At 34.1% G+C, this 16423-nt stretch overlaps 1 protein-coding gene across 1 annotated transcript; it reads right to left on the reverse strand.

The window, feature by feature from the left end:
* LOC104792492 (putative polyol transporter 2) lies at positions 1627–3370 on the reverse strand. Its single transcript, XM_010518656.1, has 3 exons — positions 3244–3370; positions 2788–3134; positions 1627–2688 (listed from the first exon to the last, which is right to left on the reverse strand). The coding sequence occupies exons 1-3, from the start codon at positions 3368–3370 to the stop codon at positions 1627–1629; spliced, it is 1536 nt and encodes a 511-aa protein (XP_010516958.1).

Genomic DNA, 16423 nt, shown 5'->3' on the forward strand with positions numbered 1-16423 from the left:
GAAAAAATTAACTGGCTGTTTCTTTTGTTAGGGCAAATGTTGGGATGTTGTACTTTGGAACAACTCAAGTTCTTTTGTGAGGCAATTGTTGAGCATCGAACCGGTTGTAAGGATCGTGTTCTCTACACAACTTATCTTATTCTATGCGGACAGCTCGATCCCCAAGGACCATTTAGCATAAAGTGACTTGTAATGGTATCTTTAGGGTTTGCATGTGTGTCTTTTATATATTATAATTTTGTTTTCTCTTCTTTTTGCATCATGTCTTCTCTTCAGGGGTTTTAGGGATCACGATTCTTAAATCTTAATGCATAATTTGTGCTTTTGTGCTATTATCTTTTGCAGTGATTAATATTCTAGCTAGTAATCAGTACGAATTTTGTTTTTTTTTTTCTCTATCTATAAGACTATAACTATAAACAATACTCAAAGAAACCATAAAATGAAGATAAAAATCATGAATAAACATTTTGTAGATTCTTATATTTTAGTATACTTGCTAGTTATATTTTTCCTAACAAACAGAAAATAACATATTAGACTCATAACCCAACAAAAACCCATGCAATGTTCAGAAACTACATTTTTATAAGCCAATGTACCAACTGTAAATAGAAACTGTATATTTCTACTTAAGCTTCAATAAAATCAAAGTCCTATCATTAACAAAATGTTTTTTTTTATATATATATATTTCATAACATAAGTTTTTTTTTGTTTATTTAACAACGCTAAGATCTTAAACACACATGTATATATATATATATGTATGACTAATTATAAAGATCATTGATCTCCATTAATGTAATATTCTACTACATTTAAATTGCTTTTTGTCCCACAAGAAAACCCACTTTTGACTTAAAGTTGCAAATACTCGAAAAAATACCTTAATAAAATCGTCCAAACAAAGTAATCAAACCTATGTTGCATTTCTATTGATAGAAATTACAGATTAAGAGTTTCATGCTTTAAGTAAAAAATTCCCATTGAATTAGGTTAATAATTTAACAAAATATAATAATATTTATGAAGGAGAGATGTTTTTAATCAAGTGGTTATAACATCACATATGTCATACATTTCACCAGAATTCGACTCCACTAAATCACATTACCCTACATAATAGGGATATATTATACATCAGAGCTTATTGATTGTGACAAAAAAAAATAAAAAAACTTTCGTATAATTTTTTTAATTTTAGAATATGTTTAAATTTGGCATATGTCAACATTTATGGATACAATTAATATGTGTATCATGTTAATAGCTAAATTGAAAAACTAATATTTATATATGTATGTTAAAAATTGTATGTTGTCCCACAACAAACGCACTTTTGAGTTATAACTTGTAAAAATAACCAAAACGTACCTTAATAAATCGTCGAAACAAAGTAATTAAACCTATGTTGCAATTATATTACATACGAAGAGTTTTTTACTTCTTCACAAAAGAAAACTTATATACAACATGATAGATAATTAGACATGGCAAGTAAAATTCTGTATTAATCTTCTTATTGGCCACACTCGCCCAATGAAGACTCGGTTTGAGAGTCTTTTGAAATCGACGACGTCCCATTGACCAAATAATGAAATGGAAGCAAATTTGGTCTCACTTTCATTGTTCATCAGCTACTTCTTTGCCCTTGCTCATAACATTGTTCTTTTTGTTTGCATTGTAGCTCCCGAAGAGACTCTCCATATCTTCTAAAGCCACACCACGTGTCTCCGGAAGGAAAGTGAAGAAGAAGACCCATGCGGCGGCCGCAACTCCGGCGAAGAGAAGGAATGCACCACCGATGGTGAGACCCTTAGAAAGAGACAAGAATGTCATTCCGATAATACCACTCATCAGTCTATTCAACATCACGCCCAAACTTGCACCTTGAGCTCTTAGCCTCACGGGGAATATCTCTGAGCAGTAAACCCACGTCACGGGGCCTGCACCTATTGAGAATGTTGCCACAAAAGACATCACTGTGGTAACGCTAAGCCCTATGGCCCACTTGAGAGTTTGTCCAGGGTTTCTGTCGATTACTGTAAGACTAGTTCCAAGCACGGTCAACGAAATAAACATTCCGCCCATACTCGTAAGCAACAAGGCAAGACGTCCAAACCGATCTACCACACAAGTCCCCACCACGATGAAGAGGGTCTTGACAATTCCGACAGCCACTGTAGCCAAGAGTTGGTCATTCTTGGATCGCAGTCCAGCCTTTGAGAAGATGGTCGGAGAGTAAAGCACGACTGCATCGATTCCAGAGGCTTGTTGGGCGAAGTGGATTCCAAGGCATGCTATGAGGATGTGTCGAACGGACGGGGTAGGTCGGACAAGAAGATCCTTCCACACGCCTTTACCGGCAGTCTTCTTGTTCGGTAAGGCTATAACATCGTCTGTCATATCATCAAGGATTCCAGCCGCATGTTTGATGTCATTGAGCCTAGAGATGGCTTCTTCTTTATTGTTTGAGGTTTTGTCAAGAACTTTAAAAGCATCTCCAATGCGACCTTGGAGGACTAGCCACCGTGGAGACTCCGGCATTGCCAAAACTCCAATGGCTAAGAGTACCGAGGGAACCGCTCCAATTCCTAACATGAACCTCCAGCCGAGATGCTCGGGAAGCTTGGAGAAGAAGTAGTTGGATACAAATCCTAAAAGTATACCAATGTTGATAAATATCTGCATAAAAAAAGAAACATGGTATCATCAACCTCCATGTACAATTATTTTTATATATATATATATATTAGATAATAAGAAAGGTTGAATCTATTGTACCTCAGGGAAAGAGCTAAGGAAACCACGTGAAGAGGCAGGAGCGACTTCAGCGGTGTAAACAGGCGCAATCATCATAGCATAACCGACACCGATACCAGCTACAAAACGACCAACCATAATGAAAGGATAGTTTGTGGCAAACCCCATGAGAAGAGCACCACAAAAGAAGAAGACTCCTGCTAACACTATGGTATATCGTCTTCCAATCCAATCTGAAGTTCTACCAGCCGCGCCTGAACCGATCAACGAGTAGATATTCAGAATCCCCATAAGAATCTCAAGTTGTACGTCTGACAGTTTCAAATCGTCTTTTATGAAGATTGCAGCTCCACTCATCACTCCTATATCTGCAACATCCATAAAATTGTAAGGATAATTCATAATCTAAACCTAAAAACCGAACAAGCCTCGAAATGGGTCGTTAGTGAATCATAAGAATTCATAATGAAGACGAACCGTAACCAAGGATGATAGACGTCATGGATGCTAAGATTGCACAAGCAAAAGCATATTGAGTTCTATTTCCTCTTGGTGGCTCGGGTTCTACAACAACAACACCTCGTTCTTCTCTTGAGGAACTCATTGTGTCCACCATGATTGTAAAACTTACGGTGGTAATTGATAAGAAGAAGAGAGTGTTATTTTCAGAAAAGCTAAGTATCTTGTAAGTTATGAAATCTATTTGAAAGATGCGAGTTTAAATAGATGTGTGATGCTCACGATTGAAGCCAACTAAGATGATATATTTTAGAAAATAACAAACAAGCATCTAGTTAATTAATCAGTTATAGAAAATGGTTACATCGCACTACAAGGTTTGGATCATATAGCAACATTTTTTTGCTACAAAAAAAGTAATAACAAATCATAACTACCAATTGTTACAAATTAGTGACAAAAAGTTAGTTAAAAGATATTGACAAAGTATATCTGTTACAAAAAGTTATATACAAAAATTTAGTTACTAAATGTAGCTATATAATAACAAATAGTAACAGATATAGTTTGTAGCAACTTTGTAGCAAAAATATGCTAAAATAATATCGATTTTTTTAAAAATAAAATATTAACATTTAGCTACAAATTACTTATAACAATCGTGATAATTTTCGACAAAAAAAAAATACATAGCAAAAATAACAACAACTTAGTTTTAACTTAAGATTTTTTTGCTGTAATGTAATGAAAAGTCATTTGTATCCTGGTGTGACCGTATGAAAATATTTTTTTTTTATTTGGCCACAGATACATATATAGCAGCAATATGGCAGTGATTGTCTAATCAAACAAGTTTCAAAATTTTCTACTAATATAAGATAATTATAGTTTACTACAAAAATCGTATATCGTAGTACCATTTTATTTTTATATTAACATCATTTCATTAATAGTTTACATTGTATTTTATGTTTTTTAAAATTGACTTATAAATTAAAATCTTTGTTAAAAAAATATTATGATCATTCTCATTATTATAACATATTTTCCATTTGATTATAGTTTTTAAAACATTTTAAATTAAGAAAAAATGATTAAAATGGGATAAGTCATTTTTCCGCCTTCGTTTTTAGGTTTATTTCGTTTGGTAAAATTCCAATCTTCTTCCGCTTTTAAAATTTTGTGCTTTGAGTTTCTGATTGAAGTATCGATTGATTTTTTTATCATATTCGGATCGATTTCTCGTTCTCTGTTTTGGGATTCTGATTTTGTTAGAGTTGTGCTTTTCTTTTTACAAATTAATTCTTTTTTTTTTCGGGACGAATGGCAGTTTCATTTCTTCTTTCAATTGCTGGATTCTGTGGATTAGGTTTTTGTCTATTTGTTTGGGTGATATATTTTGTTGAAACGGCAGTTATATTTTGTTATCTTATAATTAGATCGTAAAAGGATTGAAAATTTGCTTTATGAACGCATAAGATTTTATTTATATGAATATATGTTTACTGGGTTATAATAAAATTTTAAAACTTTAGCTTTTTGTGACCATTTTCAAGTAGAAAAACCCTAATTTCGGAAGAAGTCTGTTATCAGAACTTTCACCCGTGAGTTTGGTAGTTTTCTAGTTAGGTTGCTATAGAATTTGTTTACTCGTTGATGAATATGTTATTAATAGTTAATTTTTTTTTCTTGATTTCTCATTTCAGATACAGATTTAAATGAGGAAGAAGAAGTCAGTAGAGAGTGCTGCCACTAGCAAGAAGGTGAGACCTAGTGGGGAAAGATGCTTCTTAAGATTCGAAAAAGGAGAAGTTACCAGTCTCGGCTATGCTTGCAGGCATGGATCAGAAAGATGACAAACCAAAGAAGGGCTCATCATCTAGAACCAAGGCTGCTCCAAAAGCTACATCCTATACTGATGGCATAGATCTTCCTACTGATGAAGAAGATGAAGGGGAATCTGATGAAGAGCAGAGACATCTTGATATCTCTGTTACTGATAAGGAACAGAAGAAACGAGAGATGAAAGAAAGATTCTTGGAGATATTCATACACAAGACTTTCTGCACATTGTTTTTGTGCTGAAGAAGAGAAGAAGGAGAAGACTAAAAGCCCAAATTTTTATTTATCTATTTTATTTTGTATATTTACTGTGTAACTACAATTTTTTGTATTATGATTCCAAACAATAAAATAAAACAAAATATTTTTAATATTTCAATTTATCCAAAAATCTAATAAATCAAAATTAAATATAAATAAAAATTATTAAATACACAAATATGGTATAACTATAAACCCATAAATACTGTATAAATACACAAATGTGGTATATATACATAATATTGTATAAATATATAAATGCGACAATTTGTAACAAATTTATGACAAGTAATCCTGAAAATTTTTGTAAGAAAATTAGCCACGAAATATTGTGACTTTTATTATAACTACAAGCTACTGACTTTTCTACCGCAATTTGTAACTGATAGTTACAGAAAAATGAAGCAATTAGTAGAAATTGCTACATATTTTTCTGTGATAAATTTGTAATAAATTTGCGACAAATAGATATAACTGTGATTTTAGTGATGACAAAATAGTTATAAAAATTAATTGTAACAAAAAATTTATTACTACGAAAGATTTGATATACCTACAAAATATTTAGTAACTATACAAAGTAAAATTAGATTAGAAGATATCAAGAGACACATGCTTTACTTTAATCTACAAGATTTGTCCCAAAATTGACATTTACAGTAAGACGACCATATATTTTAAGTTTTGTCATCTCATTTTTTGTTTTTTGTTTTTTGTTATTATCTAAATTTAGAAACATAAGTAAATAGACATCAACGAATATCAAATTGTTGTAATCTAATTTAAAGGTAAAAAAAATGCATATGGTTCACACTAAAAAGATATTTGTTTTTTTTTTCTCTTGAAGCGCTATTACATATTTTACTACAATGTGTTTTTGAGTGTTATTAAAGTTCTCCTAACTTTCTTTTTGTCCCTAATGTCTCTTTAGTTGTCTTCTTTCATCCCTCAAAGGTGAAAAAAAATAATATTTGTAAGTAGAAACTCAAAAAAAAAAAAAAATTGAAGTAAAAAAATTATCAATTATACACTACAAGAAAATAGGTGATTAGCGATACAAATAGCGACTATATATGAAGTCGCCAAAAATAACGACCAAATAGTGACCAATTTGCGACTACGTTGTGACTACAGTTAATTAGTCGCTATTGAGTCACTCTATAGCAACTAATTGACGTAGTCGGTACCGTGGTCGTATTTTAACGACGATGAGACAACTATTTTGTTGATGGAATAATGTAGTCGTAATATAATCTCTAATTTAACGACTACGGTACAACCACATCAGATAGCCGTATAATTTGGCGACTGCACTGCGACTCATACGGCGAGTCATTAAATAGTCATCACGTAGTCGCCAAATAGTCGTAAAAGACAGTTAAAAAAACATGTTTTCATGTGGGGGTTGGTGTACCAACTTTTATAAAGTAGTCGCCTATTAGTCACCTAGGTTTAGTCTATAAAAACGAATTGCACTAATTTGTTCTCTTCATTCCGACATAAGTGAGTTTCCTTTCCAAAAAAGAAAATCTAAATCAAAAAAAAAAGTTCGGCTTTATATAATCTTATATTTTCTCCCAAATATATATATATATATATATATTTATAATGACGGGATATTACAATTATGGTGGTAATTATCGGGAGTGGATGTACAAGAGGTTAGATGAAGTGACGGGAAATTTTTCATCTGAAGTCAAAGTGGGGGTGGACCAATTCTTATCGTTTGCAAGTAGTCAACCTATAGTTCAGAATAATGGCGGTAAGTTTCACTGTACCTGTAGTGTTTGGAAGAACAATAGATGTCTCTCGGGTAGAAGAATTATGAGTCATCTGTTTAGTAATGGATTTATGCCAGATTATTATGTTTGGTATATACCACAGAGAAGAAATCAATTTGGATATAGGAAGTAGTTACACTGATAGGATGATGATGGGAGTCATGAAGAAATGAGTAATGTAGTAGAAGATCCATATATGGATATGGTGAATGATGCATTTCGTTATAATGTGGGTTTTAATGATAATTATCATCAAAATGATAGTTATGAGAATGTGGAAGAACCGGTACAAAACCATTTGAAGAAATTATATGACTTGTTAGAAAGTGCAAATATCCTTCATATGATGGTTGTCTTGAAGGTCAATCGCAATTGTCATTAGCTGCTCGGGTCATGCAAAATAAGGCGGAGTATAATATGAGTGAAAAGTTAATAGATTCAGTTTGCGGAATTTTGACGGATTATTTACCAGAAGATAACCAGTCTACCGGTTCACATTACGAGACATAGAAATGGATGCGTAATTTAGGCCTTCCCATATTATACAATTGATGTTTGTATTAACAATTGTATGATTTTTTGGAAAGAAGACGAAAAGGAAGAGACATGTCTATTTTGTGGTTCACCAAGATGGAGCCCAAGGAGGACCGACGGAGAACAAGAGTACCATATAGCCGTATATGGTATCTACCTATTGCTGATAGGTTGAAGAGAATGTAACAGAGCCACAAGACTGCAGCGGCAATGAGATGGCATGCAGAGCACCAATCAGAAGAGGGAGAAATGAATCATCCTTCTAATGCGGCGGAGTGGAGATATTTCCAAGAGCTTAACCCTCGGTTTGCGGAAGAACCCCGTAACGTCTATCTTGGATTATGTACTGATGGGTTCAATCCATTTGGCATGTCGCGTAATCATTCGCTGTGGCCTGTGATTTTGACTCCATATAATCTACCCCCTGNAATTTTTTTTTCTTGATTTCTCATTTCAGATACAGATTTAAATGAGGAAGAAGAAGTCAGTAGAGAGTGCTGCCACTAGCAAGAAGGTGAGACCTAGTGGGGAAAGATGCTTCTTAAGATTCGAAAAAGGAGAAGTTACCAGTCTCGGCTATGCTTGCAGGCATGGATCAGAAAGATGACAAACCAAAGAAGGGCTCATCATCTAGAACCAAGGCTGCTCCAAAAGCTACATCCTATACTGATGGCATAGATCTTCCTACTGATGAAGAAGATGAAGGGGAATCTGATGAAGAGCAGAGACATCTTGATATCTCTGTTACTGATAAGGAACAGAAGAAACGAGAGATGAAAGAAAGATTCTTGGAGATATTCATACACAAGACTTTCTGCACATTGTTTTTGTGCTGAAGAAGAGAAGAAGGAGAAGACTAAAAGCCCAAATTTTTATTTATCTATTTTATTTTGTATATTTACTGTGTAACTACAATTTTTTGTATTATGATTCCAAACAATAAAATAAAACAAAATATTTTTAATATTTCAATTTATCCAAAAATCTAATAAATCAAAATTAAATATAAATAAAAATTATTAAATACACAAATATGGTATAACTATAAACCCATAAATACTGTATAAATACACAAATGTGGTATATATACATAATATTGTATAAATATATAAATGCGACAATTTGTAACAAATTTATGACAAGTAATCCTGAAAATTTTTGTAAGAAAATTAGCCACGAAATATTGTGACTTTTATTATAACTACAAGCTACTGACTTTTCTACCGCAATTTGTAACTGATAGTTACAGAAAAATGAAGCAATTAGTAGAAATTGCTACATATTTTTCTGTGATAAATTTGTAATAAATTTGCGACAAATAGATATAACTGTGATTTTAGTGATGACAAAATAGTTATAAAAATTAATTGTAACAAAAAATTTATTACTACGAAAGATTTGATATACCTACAAAATATTTAGTAACTATACAAAGTAAAATTAGATTAGAAGATATCAAGAGACACATGCTTTACTTTAATCTACAAGATTTGTCCCAAAATTGACATTTACAGTAAGACGACCATATATTTTAAGTTTTGTCATCTCATTTTTTGTTTTTTGTTTTTTGTTATTATCTAAATTTAGAAACATAAGTAAATAGACATCAACGAATATCAAATTGTTGTAATCTAATTTAAAGGTAAAAAAAATGCATATGGTTCACACTAAAAAGATATTTGTTTTTTTTTTCTCTTGAAGCGCTATTACATATTTTACTACAATGTGTTTTTGAGTGTTATTAAAGTTCTCCTAACTTTCTTTTTGTCCCTAATGTCTCTTTAGTTGTCTTCTTTCATCCCTCAAAGGTGAAAAAAAATAATATTTGTAAGTAGAAACTCAAAAAAAAAAAAAAATTGAAGTAAAAAAATTATCAATTATACACTACAAGAAAATAGGTGATTAGCGATACAAATAGCGACTATATATGAAGTCGCCAAAAATAACGACCAAATAGTGACCAATTTGCGACTACGTTGTGACTACAGTTAATTAGTCGCTATTGAGTCACTCTATAGCAACTAATTGACGTAGTCGGTACCGTGGTCGTATTTTAACGACGATGAGACAACTATTTTGTTGATGGAATAATGTAGTCGTAATATAATCTCTAATTTAACGACTACGGTACAACCACATCAGATAGCCGTATAATTTGGCGACTGCACTGCGACTCATACGGCGAGTCATTAAATAGTCATCACGTAGTCGCCAAATAGTCGTAAAAGACAGTTAAAAAAACATGTTTTCATGTGGGGGTTGGTGTACCAACTTTTATAAAGTAGTCGCCTATTAGTCACCTAGGTTTAGTCTATAAAAACGAATTGCACTAATTTGTTCTCTTCATTCCGACATAAGTGAGTTTCCTTTCCAAAAAAGAAAATCTAAATCAAAAAAAAAAGTTCGGCTTTATATAATCTTATATTTTCTCCCAAATATATATATATATATATATATTTATAATGACGGGATATTACAATTATGGTGGTAATTATCGGGAGTGGATGTACAAGAGGTTAGATGAAGTGACGGGAAATTTTTCATCTGAAGTCAAAGTGGGGGTGGACCAATTCTTATCGTTTGCAAGTAGTCAACCTATAGTTCAGAATAATGGCGGTAAGTTTCACTGTACCTGTAGTGTTTGGAAGAACAATAGATGTCTCTCGGGTAGAAGAATTATGAGTCATCTGTTTAGTAATGGATTTATGCCAGATTATTATGTTTGGTATATACCACAGAGAAGAAATCAATTTGGATATAGGAAGTAGTTACACTGATAGGATGATGATGGGAGTCATGAAGAAATGAGTAATGTAGTAGAAGATCCATATATGGATATGGTGAATGATGCATTTCGTTATAATGTGGGTTTTAATGATAATTATCATCAAAATGATAGTTATGAGAATGTGGAAGAACCGGTACAAAACCATTTGAAGAAATTATATGACTTGTTAGAAAGTGCAAATATCCTTCATATGATGGTTGTCTTGAAGGTCAATCGCAATTGTCATTAGCTGCTCGGGTCATGCAAAATAAGGCGGAGTATAATATGAGTGAAAAGTTAATAGATTCAGTTTGCGGAATTTTGACGGATTATTTACCAGAAGATAACCAGTCTACCGGTTCACATTACGAGACATAGAAATGGATGCGTAATTTAGGCCTTCCCATATTATACAATTGATGTTTGTATTAACAATTGTATGATTTTTTGGAAAGAAGACGAAAAGGAAGAGACATGTCTATTTTGTGGTTCACCAAGATGGAGCCCAAGGAGGACCGACGGAGAACAAGAGTACCATATAGCCGTATATGGTATCTACCTATTGCTGATAGGTTGAAGAGAATGTAACAGAGCCACAAGACTGCAGCGGCAATGAGATGGCATGCAGAGCACCAATCAGAAGAGGGAGAAATGAATCATCCTTCTAATGCGGCGGAGTGGAGATATTTCCAAGAGCTTAACCCTCGGTTTGCGGAAGAACCCCGTAACGTCTATCTTGGATTATGTACTGATGGGTTCAATCCATTTGGCATGTCGCGTAATCATTCGCTGTGGCCTGTGATTTTGACTCCATATAATCTACCCCCTGATATATGCATGAATACAGAGTACTTGTTTCTTACAATTCTGAATTCTGGGCCAAATCATCCGCGATCTAGTCTTGATATCTTCCTACAACCTCTTATTGAGGAGTTAAAAGAGTTGTGGTCTACTGGAGTTGATGCATAAGATGTATCTTTGAATCAAAACTTTAATCTAAAAGCAGTGTTGATGTGGACGATAATCGACTTTCCGGCGTATAGCATGTTATCGGGATGGACCAACCACGGTAAATTGTCTTGTCCAATTTGCATGGAAAGTACAAAGTCGTTTTATCTACCCAAAGGAAGGAAGACATGTTGTTTTGACTGTCACCGAAGATTCCTGCCTCATGCTCATCAATTAAGGAATAACAAAAAAGATTTCTTGAAGGGAAGTGCCACTTCTAATGAATATCCACCGCAGTCTTTAACTGGTGAGCAAGTTTGTTACGAGCGTTTGAAATGTGTAAATCCACCAAGAACCAGGGACGTCGGTGGTAACAGTCATGAAAAGAAGATGCCAGACTATGGAAATGAACATAATTGGCACAAAGAAAGCATATTATGGTCGCTACCTTAATGGAAATACCTCAATCTCCGACATAATATTGATGTGATGCATACCGAGAAGAATTTTATGGACAACATATTGTATACTCTTATGAGTGTGCAAGGTAAATCTAAAGACAACATCATGTAAAGATTGGACATAGAACAATTTTGTTCCCGACCACACTTACATATTGATAGGAAGGGTAAAGCTCCATTCCTAGAAAGGAAGCCAAAACAAGTTTATTGGAATGTGTCAAGCATGCGGTGAAATTTTCAGATGGTTATTCGTCAGACTTGGATAGTTGTGTTGATCTGATCAATGGCAAGTTTCAGGAAGAAAGAGTCATGATTGCCATCTTTTTATGGAGCGACTACTTCCATTATCTTCGCAGAACTCCTAGACCGGAACGTTCACCTTCCATTATCAGGTATTACAGATTACTTATTTAATTAAATAAGTACTACATATTTTTAAATATAATTTCCTAAGACATGCAATTTGAATACATTTTTCAGGGATTGGAGCATTTTTCAGGAACTTATGCTCAAGAACTTTGCAAAAAAATCGCATTCAAATTCTTAAACATAACATTGTTTTTATCTTATGCAACCTTGAAAAGATATTTCCACCATCATTTTTTGATGTGATGGAGCACCTGTCTATACATCTCCCATATGAAACAGAATTGGGAGGCCGTGTCCAATATAGGTGGATGTATCCGTTTGAAAGATTTTTCAAAAATTTGAAAGGAAAAGCGAAGAACAAAAGATATGCGGCTGGATCAATCGTTGAGTCTTATATCAATGATGAGATTGCTTTCTTCTCTTAGCACTACTTTGCCGATCATATAGAAAAAAAATCACGGTATAATTAAATGCATATATAGGTAAATGAAATAATAATTTATACTTAATTTGAATTACTTTTAATTATCTTATTTGATCAGGTTAACAAGATTCAATGAAGGTGAAGTCCCAATACATCATGTCCCTAGAGTCCCCAATATACTTACTCATGTCGGTCATTCAAGTGGGGAAATGCATGAAGTATGGCTTTCAGTGAGAGACTATCAGTGTGCACATGCATATGTTTTACGGAATTGTGACTATTTTCAACCAATTGATAGGTATATAATATACACTCGCAAATTACATTTTGATTACTGCAAATATATAGACTCCACAATTTTTTTTTCATATATATTAAATATATTTTATTTCTTAGTATGTTCGAGGATTTTCTTTCTACCAAATATCTTGAATTAACCGAAAAATAACTGTCCCCAAAAGAGATGAAGAATATCATGTGTGGGTGAAAGATTATGTAAGTATACTCGAACGCATGTAATCGACTCTGATTATGCATTTATTTATATCATTGATAATATTTATATGTATATATTAATGTTTGACCTTATTATATATATATGCAGGTTATATACTTGAACGCCACAAATCCATTTCCTATTTGGATTCAAGAGATAGTGCATGGACCTTTATACAAGGTCAAAACTTGGTCAATATACTTTACAAGAGGCTATGTGTTTCATAAGCAGAATCACGGCGCTGGACGGAAAACATGTAACTATGGTGTATGTGTTAAAGGTGAAAATTACGTTGATGCATCTGATGGTGCAGATTTCTATGGGAACTTAACTGATATCATAGAACTTGAGTATGAAGGGATGACCAATTTGAAAATCACACTTTTTAACTGTAAATGGTATGATCCTGTCATTGGTAGAAGGACTCGGAAGAGCAATAGTGGTATTGTAGACGTGAACTCTTCGAGAAAATACAACAAATATGAGCCATTCATTTTAGGTACGTAAGACTCAATATAATTTAGATATATGTTTAATTCATGTAACTATCCATACTAAATTGCGATTTTGCAAACAACATCTCAAGCAGATAAAGTTTGCTATATTCTGTATCCATACACAAAGAAACCAAAGCGGGAGTGGCTAAGTGTTCTGAAAGTAAATCCGAGGGAAAACATTTCAGGAGAATATGAAAACAATGAACCGACTCTGTTGCAAACAGAAAATGATGATGTTGTATTGATGACTACAGTTGAAGATCTCATAGTCGACAATTTGGTAGAAGACGCTAATCCAATAAACCTGGATTACGATGTTGGAGAAGCTTATTCAGAAGATGAATTCCAGTGTAATTTATCGTCTTCTGATGATGAAGAACAAAAAGACGAAGAACAATATGCGTAGTATGTTTAATATATTATCTATTATTATTTGGCAAAAGAAAATTACTATGTATTTGTATCTTAATTTTTTTTCTTTTAATGTGAAATCTGTTATAATTATATTTTAATTATTTTGTAATATTATAAAAATTATTCAGTATTTTATAAATAAACCTTGGTTAATCTTTGTAATTTAAATTTTCTAATATAGGCTAGATTACAAGCCCAAATAAAAAATGTGTAAACCAAAAACTAATCCTAATTAAACCAAAACCCAAATCCATTCATTACTCTCTTCTTCCTCTCGACTCCCCGACTTTGATAACCCTAATCCATCAAAGCGGATCAAGCTCTCATTTCTCATCTCCCAAACTTTCTCTCAATCAATCTTCTTCTCTGAAACCCTAAGCATTCTATCCTTAGCATCCTTCGCATCCTTCGGATCAAGCTCTCATCTCTCACACGATGCCTAATCAAGGAAGAAAGAGGAAAGTTGCTCCTAACCTTTATCAGAGAGTCGGAGTGTCAACACCAAATCAACGGCCGCACACTCTACCCAGTCAGTACAACTTCACGACGGTGGTCCAATCTCCTCCTCCGCTGCAGAATCCTGAAGTACAAGGTCCCGTATTGCAACGACAGTCAACGGCGGCCCAGCTCCATAACTATCCTCCGCCTCAACAGCTTTTTCAGAACTCCTACACTCACCCACCGCAACCTCAAGTACATCTGACTCTTTCAGAAGAAGTCCACTACAATCTTTCGCATCCTCCGAATCTTCAGGTTGAACCTCCGCCTTCTCCAGTTGAAATCTCTTAGACTCGCAATCATCCTTCGCATCCATCGTCTCAAGGAAACAATTTCCAAGATAATTATCCTCCGGTGTTTCCGGAACTCCAAAAGGGCATGTTGCGGGATCTAAATGTGCTGCTTGTGGTGCCAAACAGGGATAAGTTCACCACCATCCTCTCTCCCATTCCCCTACCAAAGACCGAATGGTATGATTTCATTAACGTCTCATCTCATTTCATATTAGTGTTTAGGTCTCGTCTCATTTCATATTAATGTTTAGGTCTCATTGGTTTCGGTATTATATCCTGTTTTTTTTTAAGTCTCGCAGTCGACTGTTGTGATGGTAGCCTTTGGTTTTATTGTTTCATGTGTATGGGGGTTTGATCGTGACACTGGATCTAAACTTGTTCGGAAGATTACTAAAGTTCTTTTAAACAAATTCGAAGCTCCTTATTTCAGTTGGACATGTGTGCCTCGGGAGAAACAGGAACGATACTTCCTTGAGTTTTCGGTTAAGTTTTCTACCCTTTAGCCTTCATATATAGCTTTAATCTTCGTATACTGCTTTCCTCTTCGTATACTGCTTTACTCTTCATATATTGCTTTATTTAATTTTGCTTCTTTTCACTCACGTTAGCTATTTTGTTTTTGTTTTTTGTAGAAAACCTACACTTGGGATCCTTTGATAATTGGGACTGTTCAAGCTACCTTCAAGACCATCTGTCAAAATCGGCTCAAAGACATGGTTAGCACCATGAGAACTAGTAGACGCCAATCTAAATGGATTGGAAATACTCTATGGAAAACAATGACAGAAAACTGGGATACTGAAGAAGCACAACAAAGGAGCAAAACATATTCTGATGTCCTGACCGTAATGGCCTCGTTCCTCATGTCCACCTCTCAGGTCCAAAGTCGTATCGACAGATTCAAGGCGAAATGGTGAGCCAATTCTGTTCTTACACCTTCGCTACTTTTATTTTTGACCTACCTGTTAGTTTAACAATTTACTTCTCTATTTCTTAACATTGCAGGAAGAGGAATTGGGAAGAGAAGTACGTATTGGTGAGGTTTTCATCAAGGCACATACAAAGCCTGATGGGATATATGTTGATCGGAAGGCAGAGAAGATAGCAGAAACATATGGGAAGAATGTGCAAGAGAGGTTATCTCAGCTCGAGGAAGATCCTTCTGTTGTCTCAGATGGTTATTCACGGCCCCGTGAGCTCACAACAGAAGAATATACAAAAATCTTTCTTCAGTTTACGTTTTATTTTAACAATACACAAATGTTATCTTGGAGTTTAATATGTCATCCTCGAATATCTGATTTTCTCTTACTTTGCAGTCCACTAAGAAAGATTCAAGAGGAAAACATTTTGGAGTTGGAAGCCTCCATGACTGCCTTTTCAATGGCAAGAAGAAGCAAGCATGAGACACTTATACCTTTGTGGCTATGCAAGAACAGTTTAAGGAAGATCAACGCAAGATAGAGGAGCAGGCTGCTCATATGTTGAGGCGTGATGCAAAATTGCTCAACAATCCAAAATTATTGCTGGGCAGAAGGACAAGATTGACCAGTTCGACTTGGTGGGGAAGTTTCTGCGGAATGTGATCCACGGTTCCAGCAGTTCTTGACAAC

The sequence above is a fragment of the Camelina sativa genome, chromosome 1 (genome assembly GCF_000633955.1).
Source record: "Camelina sativa cultivar DH55 chromosome 1, Cs, whole genome shotgun sequence".
Classification (NCBI taxonomy): domain Eukaryota; kingdom Viridiplantae; phylum Streptophyta; class Magnoliopsida; order Brassicales; family Brassicaceae; genus Camelina; species Camelina sativa.